Source organism: Pleurodeles waltl, chromosome 8 (assembly GCF_031143425.1).
Source record: "Pleurodeles waltl isolate 20211129_DDA chromosome 8, aPleWal1.hap1.20221129, whole genome shotgun sequence".
Taxonomy (NCBI): Eukaryota; Metazoa; Chordata; class Amphibia; order Caudata; family Salamandridae; genus Pleurodeles; species Pleurodeles waltl.
Window position 1 is genome coordinate 1388320227 of NC_090447.1, and position 15583 is coordinate 1388335809.

The 15583-nt window shown below is 49.2% G+C and overlaps 1 protein-coding gene across 1 annotated transcript in view; it reads right to left on the minus strand.

Moving 5' to 3' along the window:
* The window catches only part of LOC138249236 (pannexin-1-like), a 195078-nt gene that overhangs the window by 26396 nt on the left and 153099 nt on the right, over positions 1 to 15583 (minus strand). The window contains exon 4 of the mRNA XM_069203208.1: positions 14143 to 14786. Coding sequence (XP_069059309.1) covers positions 14143 to 14786 — 644 coding nt within the window. The remainder of the gene's footprint in view (positions 1 to 14142; positions 14787 to 15583) is intronic.

Consider the following 15583-nt stretch of genomic DNA (forward strand, 5'->3'; position numbering starts at 1 on the left):
GCATTATTCAATGGGTCACCCCACCACAGCCATTGGCTAACACCACTTTGAATGATAGTATTCTGCCCTTTTACAAGGAACACATCCACATACAATGTAGTTCCCTTCAGTGCTGCTGGCAATTTGAGCAAGCAGGGGTTGGGAAGGCGGGCTCACACACACACACACACACACATACTCACACTAACCCATCTCCATGCACACTAACTCACACCCGTACATTCACAAGCATGCATACATACATAGACCCAGCATTCACAAACACATACACACACCTTCATAGCAAGCACATACTACTCACCATACATTCATACATACACATAGGCCCTCATTACAACCATGGCGGTCAGTGTTAAAGCGGCGAAAACACCGCAAACACGCCAGCGGAAAAAAAAATGGGATTACGACCGTGGCGGAAACCGCCAACATAGACAGCCACTTTAACACTCTGACCGCCACAGCGGTGCAAACAAACAGCGCAGCGGTAACTGCCAACTGACAGGTGGAAGACAATGTACTGCCCACCCTATCACAAGATGCCTATCCGCCACCTTTTCCGGGGCGGAACCATCGCGAACAAAAACACGCGGAAACTGTACACAGAAGGGAAAACACTCACCTCTCCACACCCCACGAGGAACCAGGACGCCATGAAGCCCGAATTGCAGATACTGCCGATGCTGGTCTTCCTTCTCTTCTATCAGGAGCACCAACGACGGTGGCGACGACCACGGTGAGTACTGCACCTACAACACGGGGAGGGTGGAGGGAAAAGAGAGTGACACACACATGCAACACACAACACCCCCACCCACAACACCATACACAAATACATGCAGCAACAGTACACATACACCCTCCCACCCCTTGGAGGAACACAAGGACAAAAGGAATTGATTTGAACGACTGTAATCATGTTAAATCTCATTATCAAAGTTAAAAATCCAGTAAACGCAATTATGTACACCAACTACACAAGTCCGGATAGTGCACCAATCAATGTCGGTAGACCACTGGGCCCAAAATGCATGGGCGAAGCCCACACATGATACCTGACTGGAAACGGAGAGAACACTGCTGGGGCATCAGATCGAAATGAAACAGGCACCTCAGCGTGAGGGGGCTCCATGCCCATTGATGTATCCTGGGGAGTGCAAAGCCACAGTCTCTCAAGTCTCTCCAGTGGGTGGGTTGCCCACTGCTTTATCCCGGGGAGTGCAAAGCCACAGTCTCTCAAGTCTCTCCAGTGGGTGGGTTGCCCACTGCTTTATCCTGGGGAGTGCAAAGCCACAGTCTCCCAACTGGATGCCTTTCTCCACTGGTTCTGGAGGGGGCTTTGTGCCCGGAGTGCTTCATCCTGCCAAGGACAGGGTGAGTGGATGCTGTACTCCACTGGTTCTGAAGGTGGCTTTGTGCCCAGAGTGCTTCATCCTGCCAAGGACTGAGGTAGTGGATGCCTTTCTCCATTAGTTCTGGAGGGGGCTTTGTGCCCAGAGTGCTTCATCCTGCCAAGGTTTGAGGTAGTGGATGTCTTTCTCCACTGGTTCTGGAGAGGGCTTTGTGCCCAGAGTGCTTCATCCTGCCAAGGACTGAGGTAATGGATGCCTTTCTCCACTGGTTCTGGAGGGGGCTTTGTGTCCAGAGTGCTTCATCCTGCCAAGGACTGAGGTAGTGGATGTATCTCTCCACTGGTTCTGGAGGGGGCCTGGTGCCCAGAGTGCTCCACGTGCAGTGTGGCTGGTAGAATTCCCTCACCTGGGTGTGTGTGCCATGAGATTGCCGAGGTACAGGTAGCATGATACACCATGGAGGCAGCGACATACCCCACACTGCTGCGGCTTCGCATTCCACCTGCATGTGACAACAGTGATGACAGTAATGCTTCATGGAAGCTGCCCAGGGTCCTGGAACTCACCACCAGCCTTGGACGACTGACCACTGGGGATGGTAGGCATGTCAGCAGTGGTGCCACTGTCCGAGGACGTCACGGGCCGCTGGCAGTGTTTGCGGCGTTGTCTGTCATGGCGGTGCTGGATGCGGGGTCTGTTGTGGTGGTGCCAGCTGTGGGGTCTGTGGCGGCGGTGCTGGCTGCGTGGTCTGTGGCGGCGGTGCTGGCGATGGGGTCTGTGGCGGCGGTGCTGGCGGCGGGGTCTGTGGCGGCGGGGCATGTGTCAGCACCTGCTGAGGGAGAAAGCAGGATGTCTCCTGCAGCCTCGGACGGTTGCCCACCGGGGAAGAGGCTGGGGACTGTCACAGCGGCTGTAGACGTGCCGGAGGCGGTGTTCGCCGCCGTACAGGTTGGCGTGGACGTGGACAGAAGGTGTGACACTGGTACCTCAGTCTGTGCCACCATGCCCTCTCCTGACCTGCCCTTCAGTTTTTGTCCCTTCCCCACCTTTGATGGTGGCGCAGTTGTCTTGCCACTATCCCCTTTCGTTTTCGCTGACCCCTTGATGGCTGGTGTTTTCGGCATCTCCCTCCGGGATGTGAGCACGTTTTTCACCTTGTCAGGTGGCGAAATGTCTTTGCCCTCGCTACGTGGCACACTGGCAGCCCTGATGGTTGGCGCACTCCATGACCCCACAGTTGCTGGCACCACTGTGCCTGGGGATGTGGTGGCTGAGGTGCAGGGCTAGGACCTGGAAACCCTGGCCCGAGGGGAAGGACTGGGGGAGATGAAGGGAAGAGGTCAAGGTTTGCCAGGAAACGTTTTTTAGACACACTGGGATGGGTAGATGGAGGTGGTTGGGGAGTGGAGGAAGAGGTAGTGGTTGTAGGAGGTGTACATCTGCTGAATTTGGGTGAAGGCTGTTGTGAGGTGGATGGCTGTTGGGTGGGTGTGTGCCTGCGTTTGTGTACTTTGGGAGGAGGGCTCACAGACACACTGGTAGAGGACACTGGGGATGTGTGAATGGCAGTGGGGTGGTGAGTGAACGTGAGCGGTGTGTGGTGATGGGCGTGCTGGTGCTGGAGGTAGTGGCTGAGGATGTAGTGCATGCAGGTGTGAGTGGAGACGAGACTGGGAGGGAGACGTGGAGGAGGGGGACACAGTGGAGGAAGTGGATGTTGTCATGTGTGCATGGGTATGGTGCTTGTGTGAGTGCCTGTGGGATGTGTGGTGCTTATGTTTGCCTGAGCCACTCTTGTGTGTTGATGTGTGTGCATGCTGGTCTGATGGTGTACTTGCGATAGGCTGAGGTACAGGGGATTGGGTCTGGGTGGAGGAGGTTGGAGGGGGGAGGCTGGACACAGGGACAATGGCTGCCATCAGTGCTGAGGCCAGAGCCTGAAATGCTAACGTTTGGGCTGCCTGGCCAGAATGAGTGCCCTCCAGGTATGCATTTGTTTGTTGCAAATGCCTCTCAAAACCCTGGTAGACTGCCCAACAGTGAGGGATCTGAAGAGGTCAATAGCCTCCTCACTGAGGGCAGCAGGGCTGACTGGGGCAGGGCCTGAGGTGCCTGGGGCGAAGGAGATGCCCACCCTCCTGGGTGAGCGGGCACTGGACACACACTAATGGGCTGCTGGAAGGGCGGTGCTAGTGGGGGGGGTGGCGGCTGTATGTGTTGATGCAGTGGGCACAGAGGGGCCCGCCACTGCAAGGGAGCTCCCATCAGAGGAGGAGTCCCTGTCGCTGGTCTCTGCTCCTGTCCCAGCCGTGGAGCTCTCCTCGCCCTCCGTCCTACTGGTGCCTTCAGAATCCGTAACTTCACCCTCCAGGGCCAAGTGGGATGCAGCTCCCTCCTGCTCTGGTGCCAATGCTCCTCTGCCTGATGATGCTGTTGCACACAAGAACAGGGAGACCACAAAAAGGTGGGGGGAAGACAGAAGAAAAACATGTTTAGCGCATGCAACACCACTACCGTTGGCGGACACAACAGACAGTGAGCAGCCCTCTGCACTACGCCATGCACTTATAGTTCCTAGATTAATCACATTCCCATGGGGTACGAGGCCTAAGCCCAATTGCTGCACACCTGGAAGTCACAGGAGCCTGACTAGGTGTAGATGGCTCTAACCACTAATGGGGTTGGGGTGCCACATAGCCTGCCTCACAAGGGACCTTGCCTACCAAGATCGCCCTGGCCTAGGGGAACCCACTGGCCACCTCTCCCGCCCAGACACCTCGTAATGCGTGCAAAGTTAGCTGAATGAGAGTGTACTCACCCCCTTGTGGCTGCTGTGATGCCCTCAAGCGCCCATCCAACTCCGGATAGGCCACCGCCAGGATCTGGAACATCAGGGGAGTCATGGTGCGACAGGCACCCCTCCCACGTTGGGAGGCCATCCCCAGGTGGGCCTCCGCCGTCTTCTTGCCCCAGCGGCGCAGGTCCTCCCATCTTTTCCGGCAGTGGGTGCTGCGTCTGTGGTGGACCCCCAGGGTCCGGACGACCTTGGCGATGGCACGCTAAATACCCTTCTTCTGGTGGGCGCTGACCTAGAAAAAAGGTACAGAGGGAAAGGAAATTACTTACCCGTCCGGACCATCACACTCATTGTCCCCCGTTCCCACCCTTGCCCTGAAACACATACACTCCCCATATCCGCACATGCAGGCCTGAGCCCCCCCCCCAATGTATCTTCCATCCACACCACTCAAAACAGGCATTGCCCATGCAGTATGCTCACAGTGTACTCACCTGTTTGTCTTGAGGACCGTACAGTTGCGTGTACTGGGGGAGGACCCCATCCACTAGTTTCTCCAACTCCTCCGAAGTGAAGGCAGGGGCCCTTTCCCCAGACACATGAGCCATCGTCGCTTCCAGACTGAGGTCACAGCAGCATTTGCAGTGTAGGTCCTCTCCTGTTGAAGGTCAGGTATCAAGTGAGTGAACAGACAGAAAATGGCGGTCACGTCCGCGGTGGTGCGTACCGTCACCACCGGCGTACATCGTCATTGGCTCCTCGGACCCATAGGGCCCAGTGTTAACCAATGCAGAAATGCGCTGCGGTCTTCGACTGCCCACCGTGACGGTGTACAACGCCAGTGCAGTTACCTCATATCCCCTTGTCCCACCTTACAGGTCAGGCAGCCGCCATTTCAGGAGGCCACATGGCATTAATAATAACTGCGTCACACCTATGTAGGCCTGCAATACACACAGTTACAGGCACATTGCAGATTAATACATTTGTGCAAATGACATTTTAGGATACCTCAGTGTTGGCTGACTCTCTGCTCGCTGTTCTCCTCCATAGAGCACGTCTGCTGGGGCAGGTGATGAGATGGAGGCATCCTCCGGTGTACAGACCGCTGGTGTACCTGTTGACAATGGAAGAGAGACACATAATAGTCACATACAGATTTGATCGTGCAACAATCCAGGAATTGTGTGCCCAGTTGGAGCCAGACCTGATGTCAGCTATTCGCCATCCCACAGGGATACCCCCTCTAGTGCAGGTCCTGTCAGTACTCCATTTCCTGCCAAGTGGTTGCTTTCAAACAACAGTGGCCATTGCATCAGGGATGTCCCAGCCAATGTTCTCTAACGTGTTGTCCAGAGTGTTGTCTGCTCTGCTGAAACACATGCGCAGCTACATGGTGTTCCCTAAGGTGGAGGATTTGCCCACAGTGAAAGGTGACTTCTATGCCCTGGGACATATCCCCAACATCATTGGTGCCATTGATGGGACACATGTGGCATTAGTACCCCCCGCAGGAGTGAACAGATGTACAGAAATAGAAAAAGCTACCATTTGATGAATGTGCAGATGGTGTGTTTAGCAGACCAGAACATCTCCCATGTGAATGCCAAGTTTCCTGGCTCTGTGCATGATGCCTACATTTTGAGGAATAGCAGCATCCCTTATGTGATGGGGCAACTCCAGAGGCACTGTGTGGCTAATAGGTGAGGCCAAGGACCCAATACAGTGTGAATAGGTGTCAGGGTATGGGGTTGTCCCCACGGGTTAGTGTGTGTCTAACACTTGTCCCTCGATATTTGCAGGAGACTCTGGTTACCCCAACCTGTCATGGCTACTGGCTACCCCAGTGAGGAATCCCAGAACAAGGGCAAAGGAACGCTACAATGAGGCACATGGGCGAACTAGGAGGGTGATCGAACAAACCTTCGGCCTTCTGAAGGCCAGATTCCGGTGCCTCCATATGACAGGTGGTTCCCTCTACTACTCACCAAAGAAGGTGTGCCAGATAATCGTGGCCTGCTGTATGCTGCACAACCTGGCTTTGCAACGGCAGGTGCCTTTTCTGCAGGAGGATGGGCCAGAGGGTGGTCTTGTGGCAGCTGTGGAGCCTGTGGACAGTGAAGAAGAGGAGGCAGAAGAAGAGGATATCGACAATCGAAACATCATAATCATGCAATACTTCCAGTGAGACACAGGTAAGATGTCACTGCCTCCCACATCTCATACAATTTCAGGAGCTAGCATAAGTCTTTCTTTTTCACTCAGTGTATGGACCCTGACTTGTCACTTTGCCTTTCCATTTCACAGATGTGGGTCCCACTTTGTGCCCTCTGCTATATTTCCTCATGGCCTACAGCTGTGTTACATCGGTATGTGCGCAAGTAAACTGACATTGCTATATTCCATGGTTATTGCAATTACACGTTTGTGAAAGCACAGACTGACTCCAGATAGTTTTGTGATTGAAGTGTGTTTATTTCTGTGCAAATAAGTGGAGGGAGTTGTAAAATGGGCTGGGGGGATGGTGGAGGAATGTCCATGGCAGAGTCCAGTCTATTTGTTTCACAGGTACATCGTCCAAAGGGGCATAGGAAGTGGAGCAATGGCAGTTGAAGGATGGACAGGGTGACAAAGTGGGACAGAAGGGTGACATTCAGGGGGGTCTCATTTCCTGGCAGGGGTCTTGGCAATGTTCTGTCTTGTTCCTGGATCTCAGGGACCGTTTGCGGGGTGGTTCTCCATCTGCAGGGGGTGGTGTGCTGGTGTCGTGTTCCTGTGGCGGTGCCTCCTGTCCACTAGCGCTGGCGGAGGTGGAGGGCTGTTCATCTGCCAGGCTAGTGTCAGGGGCCCCTTGTTGTGCCACTGTGTCCCTCCTGGTGTTGACAAGGTCTTGCAGCACCCCTGCAATGGTGACCAGGGTGTTGTTAATGGACTTCAAGTCCTCCCTGATGCCAAGGTAGTGTTCCTCCTGCAGCCACTGGGTCTCCTGAAACTTGGCCAGTACCGTTGCTATCGTCTCCTGGGAATGATGGTAACCTCCCATTATGTAGGAGAGTGCCTCGTGGAGAGTGGGTTCCCTGGGCCTGTCCTCCCCCTGTCGCACAGCAGTCCTCCCAGCTTCCCTGTTGTCCTGTGCCTCTGTCCCCTGAACTGTGTGCCCACTGCCACTGCCCCCAGGTCCCTGACCGTCCTGTGTTAGTGGGGTTGCCTGGGTTCCCTGTAGTGGTGGGCACACTGCTGATTGACGTGTCCTGGGGACAGAGGGATGGGCCAGCTGGGTGGGTGCTGTGCTGGTGTTTCCTGAGGGTGGAGGCTATGTGGTGCCAGTGTCAGGGGAACCGACTGTCCCGAGGTCCCTGATGGGCCGGGCTGGTCATCTTGATCCAGTTGTGCAGAGCTGCTGTCATCACTGTGGGTCTCTTCTGTGGGGGGGACTGGATATGTCTGGCACCTCCTGTCCGGTGACGTTGGGTAGGGGTCTGTCAAGGCCCAATTCCTCGGAGTCTGTGCGTTGATGATTTAGAGGCCCACCTCCAGGCAGCACCAACTCAGAATGCTGTAATAGCACTGATGATTGGAGCGGCCAGGCGGGAGGAAGGGAATTAGGATGGGAACAGCCAGGAGGGAGACCTAAAAGGAAAAACTGTTAGAATTACCATAGAACAACAATCACAATATTTATAAATCAAACAATATAAAATTGTAAATATGTTTTCCATCAAACATATTAAAATGAACTAAACTCCCTATTCTCACTTGACAATCTAATAATTGGCACTCCAAACCAACACCATAATGTACAAGACAGCATATGTCAGAAACTCAGAAACTCAAGAGAAATAGTAAGTCCCAAAATAGAAACCAGGAAATCAAGGGTTAATATCACAAGAAAATTGTTCTAAATAGAAGTCCACTCATTTTCTTTTTAGTGATTACAAAAACGAATGAGATGCTGCAAAGGAAAACTATTACAAGGTCAATTCTCTTATTCTATTTAACATGTGTAAAACAAATAACACAAGCAATCCAAAAATCAATAAACAAGAACAAATGTTATTCTTTAGCAAAGCGGCAGCTATTTGGAAAATCAATAAACAAGAACAAATGTTATTCTTTAGCAAAGGGGCAGTTATTTGGATACTTTGTATTCAAGGCAACATTCTGAACAATGTTGCCGGTTAAATAAAGCCGCACGCTAAGTCAACATGCAATTTCTCAACTTCGAAGGTCGGAGATGAGATTGCAACTATTACAGTTGTTTAGTAACTGACACAAACACCATTAGGGAAAACCCCAATGGAACGGCCTCACCGTGAACGAGTTGGAACACTCGTTATTAGTTTCTCTAGCAGAGTCTGGAAACGGAGTCAGCTTGAAGAAGGCTCCAGAATAGTGTGCACTGGAGATTGGGTGTGGCTGGTTTATATAGCAGAGCCACACCCTAAAAATGGCTAACCTTGAGGGTTGCTGGGATATGTAGTCCCAGATACAATGTGTGAAGGGTGAATGCAAGTCAGCCACCACCTAGTGCTTCCCCCTGGCCAATGAACCTTGTCACAAAGGGGGCGGGAGGAGAACCCTTTGTGTTTAGACAGAATGGAACAAGTACATAGTTTATCCTCCGATAACATGGGATTGAAACCGTGCCAACACCGGAGTCTGACAGGGTCCTGTAGGGGTGTAAAGGCATGATTATTGCATCTGTGTGTGCCATTGTGTGCAATGGGTGAGTGACCCTGTACTCCAGTGCTTGCATTCTTGGCTTGGTCCTTTTGTGATAGTTGGCTTGGGGTCTGTGTGGGTATCTGTAGTGGACATGCTTTGGTGATGGGTGTTCATGCATTGGTGTTACATGCAGGGCTTGTTTTAGGTATGTGTGGGTTGTGTTGGTGGGGTTTCTGTGGGTTGTTGGGGTGATTGGTGTGAAGGTAAGGGTGGGGTATGTGATGGCATGCAGATAGGGTGGGGGATAAATTAGTAAAGATTTGCCTTACCAGAGTCCAGTCGTCCTGCTACTCCTGCGAGGCCCTCAGGATGCAGTATTACCAAGACTTGCTCCTCCCATGTTGTTAGTTGTGGGGGAGGAGGTGGGGGTCCACCGCCAGTCCTCTGTACAGCAATCTGGTGTCTGGAGACCATGGAACGCACCTTCCCCCGTAGGTCGTTCCACCTCTTCCTGATGTCACCCAGTGTTCTTAGATGCTGTCCCACTGCGTTGACCCTGTCGACAATTCTGCTCCATAGCTCCATCTTCCTTGCAATGGATGTCTGCTGCACCTGTGATCCGAATAGCTGTGGCTCTACCCGGATGACTTCCTTCACCATGACCCTGAGCTCCTCCTCAGAGAACCTGGGGTGTCGTTGAGGTGCCATGATGTGGTGTGGGTGATGTGTGAGGTGGTGTGTGTTGTGATGTGTGAGGGGATGTGTTGATGTGGGTTGTTTGAGGTGTGTGGATGTTGTATAAGTGATGGTGTTGTGTGTCTGTGGATGCTGGTGTTGTTTTAGGTAGTGTCTCTCTGTGGCCTGCTTTCAAATTTCTGGTAGAAAGGGTTTGTGGGTGATGTGGGTGTGTACTTTATATTGGATTGGGTGTGTGGGTGTGGTGTGTGTATGTGCATCAGGTGTGTATATTTCGAATTGTCCAATGTGGTTGTGTTTTGTATATGTGTGTGTATTTTGAGCGCGGCGGTGTGTACTGCCAATGGATTACCGCGGTTGAAAGACCGCCGTGTTGATTCGTGGGTTGTGATACTGTGGGCGTATTCCTGTTGGCGTGACGGTGGAGGTTTTGTTATCGCCAGTTTATCACTGACCTTTGGTGTGGCGGACTTGTGTGGGTGTCTGTATTATGGCAGATTCCGAGCTGTGGGTCGTAATACCTGTAGCGGAATTCCGCTGCCGCAGAGGTATGTTGGCGGTCTTCTGCACGGCAGTAAGCGGCATTTACCGCCAGGGTTGTAATGAGGGCCATGAACATACACACGCAGGGGCACACAAACGGACCAAACATTTTTTTAAAATAGGCTGCAAGGGTGATCTTGGGTGACGGGAAGTTCCTGGAGGGTTGGGACTGACCCAAGGTCAGCCAGTGAGAGGAGGTGGCAGCCCCCTACTCATCACAGAACGGGATGGGGTCAGGAGAGTTGCTGACCCCATCTCACACTGTGACGACGTGACACTCATTGACCCTCTGCCCTTCTTGGCTTAAAACTGAAGGGCTCAGGTCCGAGTCAATCTGTAACTCACTCCTCGTCATCATGGGGAGGACCTGAAGGTGCCTTACCAAGCTGAGGAGGTCACGCCCACAGGGCTGTGAAATCCTGAGCCAAACAAAGCTCAGCTGAGGAAGCCAGGTGGCTGCTCTTTTAGCACATGTATTGCACCTGGATGCATGACCTGAACATAAGCAGTGTCTATCGGGCTGACTTCTTCTCAGCATTTGATGTCTGTAAAAAAGGTGGGTGGGGGGCACTCCACGCTTCAGGACGAGCCCTGTCTGCTTCCCTTAACTGCCACAGACTGTCTGATAACGTGCTTCTAGAGACCAAAAATATTTTTCCTTCTATCCATGTTTTTTTGTCAGTTTGATGCGGGTTAGACAACTTCTCCAACAATAAAGTTTTGCCACCACTAGGTGTGCATTAGTGTGTGCTTGCTGTGAATAGAATTGTGTATGTGGTTATGAATGGTAAGTGTATGTATGCATGTTTGTGAATGTATGGGTGTGAGTATGCATGCAGATGGACGAATGTGAGTATGTATGTGTGCACATGTTGCTCACCCGTACCTTCCTTGGTCTGCTCAAATTACCAGCCGTCAATGGCAAAATTCATGACAAAATAAAAACAAGCACTGACAAAGCCAAAAGGAGGTGGTCATGGCCAGACCTATTGGTTTTTCTAATGCTTGTTTACTAATGGGACAATTCTTAGTCATTTTAAGAAAATTCCCTTTACTTTGGTAACAAATATAACAGTCAGTTCTTGAGCTGCACTGAGATGTAATAGATTTTGTGTAAGAGGCTGAACCAACCACAGTCAGGCCTTTGTTTGGGAAGCTATCAACACCTCCCTCCAGATTGCTACGCCAAATTCTCCTAAGCCTTCCTCCTGTTTGTCCCACTGATTTTGCACGGTATTAGAAGCGTTTCATATCAGATTTTTGTTTGTTTTGGAGATAGCTGCCTGCTCAAGGCGTCTCAATGAGAATCTGGCCTGTTTTGGGCTGAACTTTGAGAAAAGAAGAGAGCTAATTTGACTCACTTCTAGTGCAATTCTGAGTTGTGGGCACTTTGTAAAATTACTGTTGATGGAACTGAAACTTCACTTTTACGATGTACGATGAACTCTTAATGCGATTTCCCCCAACATGTTGCTTAGAATAGAGATCCCTATATTATTCCATGCTTTAAACCCGTGAGCTGAGTGGTATGTTACAGCAGGCTTCACCCTTGATTTACTGACCAATAATATAAATAAGGAGTCCCCCCAGGGAAGTTCTGAGAGAAACAGGAAAATGATACTGCTACTGACGTGCTGTATCCCTTCTCGAGTGGGCCTGCCATACAAGATGGGCACCTTATTTTTTAAACATTTACTTAAAATTTTGCCATTTGTCTCAGCTCCACATCCTGAGGGATGCTTTTGGTGTCTGAATCACCATTATTGGTTTCATTTGACATTTTACTAAGAAACAAAATCACTCCTTTCTGTTCACTTGATGTGTGGATATGCTTTCAAATATTCAAAAATCTGTATGCTGCAACTTGAATGATTGGAGACCTTCTGTAACTGATCAACTGTAACCTCCAAAGGATAGCAATGGCAGACAAAAATATGAAAATGAAATATGCGAAAGATGTGCCAGTGATCAGCTGGGCAACCCATTCAAGAAAAACTAAGGAGCCTGTATGGTTTAACGGTTACTCCAATTCTGGCTGCGGGTCGTGGAAAAGAGCAAAATTCTGTATCAGGAACTGAATACAGAAGCCCTCATGTCATTGGAGTAGGCCACAGAATAATGCTGTGATAAACCAAAATTACAAGCCCATTCCCACAGTCTTGCTCTCTGGATAGGTGCTCGACATGGAGCATTGTTGCAGCATCCTGCCCTCCTTCCTCTACGCAGTTGTGGAACTCTGCACAGTAGCTTCTGGCAAATTTGCAACAAAAGGTGAAGAATAGAGATGGCCTGTGTACACTCCTCCACCCTAACAGCGAGATGGCTAAAGAAATTACAGCCTTGGTTCTGTAGTGTGGAATGCTGATGGTTTAAAGATAGTGACACAAAGGGGCATATTTATAAGTGGGTTGTGCCATGCTTGCCCCACGCAATGTGGTACATACATAGCACAAACCACTAAGTCATATTTTTGAAGCCACGCAAAGCAGGGCTTTGAATGGCTTAAAAAATAAGGAGTAAGGAAACGCAGCGCAAATCGCTGTATTGTCTTACTCTGCCCTGGGTAGGCGTTCCATGGGCGTTGTGGTGGGAGCTCCCATGCACCTTCCATGGATTTTGACACATTCCCATATTTACAAGGACTTTTAAACCTGGGAATGTGCCAAAATCTAACACCACGATAAGAGAGGCATAACAAGGAGAAATATATTTATTTCTCCTTGTTTGTTCCTATTTCTACGAGTGCTGTATGTTGCAGCACACATTCCTGCACAAAAACAAACCTACATGCAATGCAGGCACCCCTTGCACCATAGAGCAAGGGATGTCTGCATTGGTGCTAAGCTGCCTAAAGGGCACCAGCGCAGGGAAAGGACAGGAATGTGCCACATTGGATAAATACAGTGCATTCCTGCCCTTTCCCTGTGATGTACGATAGTGCAGCAAGGTGACTTGCTGCGCTGCCCTGTGCCACCAGACACATAAATATGCCCCAAAGTGTCTAACACAGGGATTGTTTTGACAACTGCATCACATTATGGCATATTGTGCCTAAAAAACTGAAGGGGATCTATCCAAAAACGTCTGGGTTGAATTGGAGAGGGTAACACCAAGAAGGGGACAAGATCTACATGTGATGGTCTTGCCTATACCTACAGACCTTTTGTGGTCCTGCCTCTTTCACAGACCTTTTGGAAGGAAAGACTCAGTCACTTGCTGGTGGTGCAGGGTACTAGTTTATCCGTTAGACCCAGACCTAGCCATAATCCTACACCAGCTGAGACCCTCAGGCTATAAATGCCTCATGAAATCTGACAGGGCAATACCCGCTCATACTATCTTAATCCAAAACAGTCAGGCCCGTATTTATACTTTTTTTGCGCCGCATTTGCGTCGTTTTTTGACGCAAAAAACGGCGCAAACTTGCAAAATACCATTGTATTTTGTAGGTTTGCGCCAAAAAGCGGCACAAATGCGGCGCTAAAAAAAGTATAAATACGGGCCTCAATCTCTCAAAAATGGAAACTGGTGGTAGTGCAGACGATAAACAAATGGGCAGTGAAATGGTGGTCTCTCCTGGTGATGGAGAAGCTGACTTGGGAACTCAATGACTGAAGTAACATGTATGAACACACCTGGAGACTATTGGTGGATTATCTCTCTGCATATCCACTGGTCCTGGGGTGCAAGAAATCCTTAAGAGCCTTGAGGCTGGAAGACCGACTGGATTTGGATTAGTGAGAGTTGTCTGTTATAGAAGCGTAAACCAACTGGAATGTGTTGTACATTGTGGAATCTCTGTAGAGATTTCTGTCACCCAACCAGGGTTGGGGAGGTGCGTAGGGTGATCTGTGGGGATGCGTTTTGTTATGCAGTTATCTTTTGCTAGAAGCACAGGCTTGACGTGTCAGATATGACTGATTTAGTCTAAAATTGCCAATAAAATGTGTTTGAAAGAAAGATAGGGGTGCAAAAGGATCATACATTAGCATAACCCTAAGTCTTGTGAGACAACTTTCTATTCTGTTACAATGCATAAAAGACCAACATCCTCTATCACTGTTAAAATACATCCTACATCTTTCATCTTACCTTTCAGCTCAGTTTTATTTTCACAAGCCATTCCAGTTTTCTGCTCGATGTTAAGTTTTCCGTCCATCTTCAGCGTTCCTAAGCGGTTTAGCATTTGAACTGGGTCAAATATCTGTCCTTTGCCTTTAATATTTTCTAGAACCTTGAGACATTTGTAAGATTTAAGTTCACTAAGGTTTTCTTCAAGGTACAGGAGAAAAAGACTCAAGTCATCGTAAAACTCTGAATGGAACTGAAGTGCATCGAATGCAGGTAGAATTTCATACACTTTAAGCACATCAGACGTCTTCCTGAATGGCATGAATATACTAAAGAGGACCAAAGGCATCAGAAGCACATACACTATTAAGTTAATATAGCTGAGAAGCTGGAAGACTCCAACTGCAATAAGTTTGCATTGAATTAATGCAGGCAGCGAGGTGTCATTCTTTAAAATCCCAGATCTGATGTTGCAGGTGAATTCATCAGTCAATGAGAACACATTGATGTAAAAACCTAAATAGACGCATGCCAGCAGGATAACAAAGAATGTCAGAGATCGGCAGAAGAGATACTTGATTATTAGATTCCGTGAGCCTTTCTTCGTCTCCAGATACTGCTCCACCAGGGGATATTTAGAGTGGCTTTCTGAGATCTCCCATACACTAAATGAATAAGAAAATCCATTTATTAGATAATGTGCATTTTTTTGGTACGACATGGACACATTTGTCAGATTTAAAAATATTATTCAATGCCAATTATTTTGATTAAAATACTTTATTTCAGATTTTCAGGGCATTAGTCCACAGCAGACAAAAGTCAACAAAGTAAGTCTATAATGTAATAATCTACATGACCCATAAAAGAGACACCATCAGGATATAATAGGAACAGAAAAAAAGACAGTCCAACCATAAAAGCCACTGAAAGCTAACCATACATCAACCTATCAGTTAATTTGTCTCTGTTTATAGCTTTAAGTTAAAGCTCAGTTTACCCAATCAAATCCAAGATCCAATCTTTTATGTTAGGAAGTTATGGCCACTGTTAGCTGCTTATGGATGTGGTACAGATATGCAGGTTTAGGATATGAGCCTATGGCAAGATAGTGAATGTGCTATGATGTGTGACATTACCTCCATTATCAGAAGGAAGCTTGGGTATGGAGTAGTGGGGCAGTGGGGGAGCTGAGGTCTGATTTGTTGGCCCTGCATTGTCTGAACAGAACTTACGGTGGTAGACAAATTGTACAAGAAAGAGAGTATGGGTAAACTGGGCACTGTAGGCTAAATCTGTCTCTGGTTCGGTAGGGGTACATTATAATTCAGATGGGGTGAATAACAAGGGAGAAGGATGGAGTACAGGGAGCATGGAATAGAGAACTAAGTCCTGCAAAAAATGTCTGATGAAAGTAGTATGTATTGTAGAATCTGAAGGACAGTATGGGTGTCTGTATTAG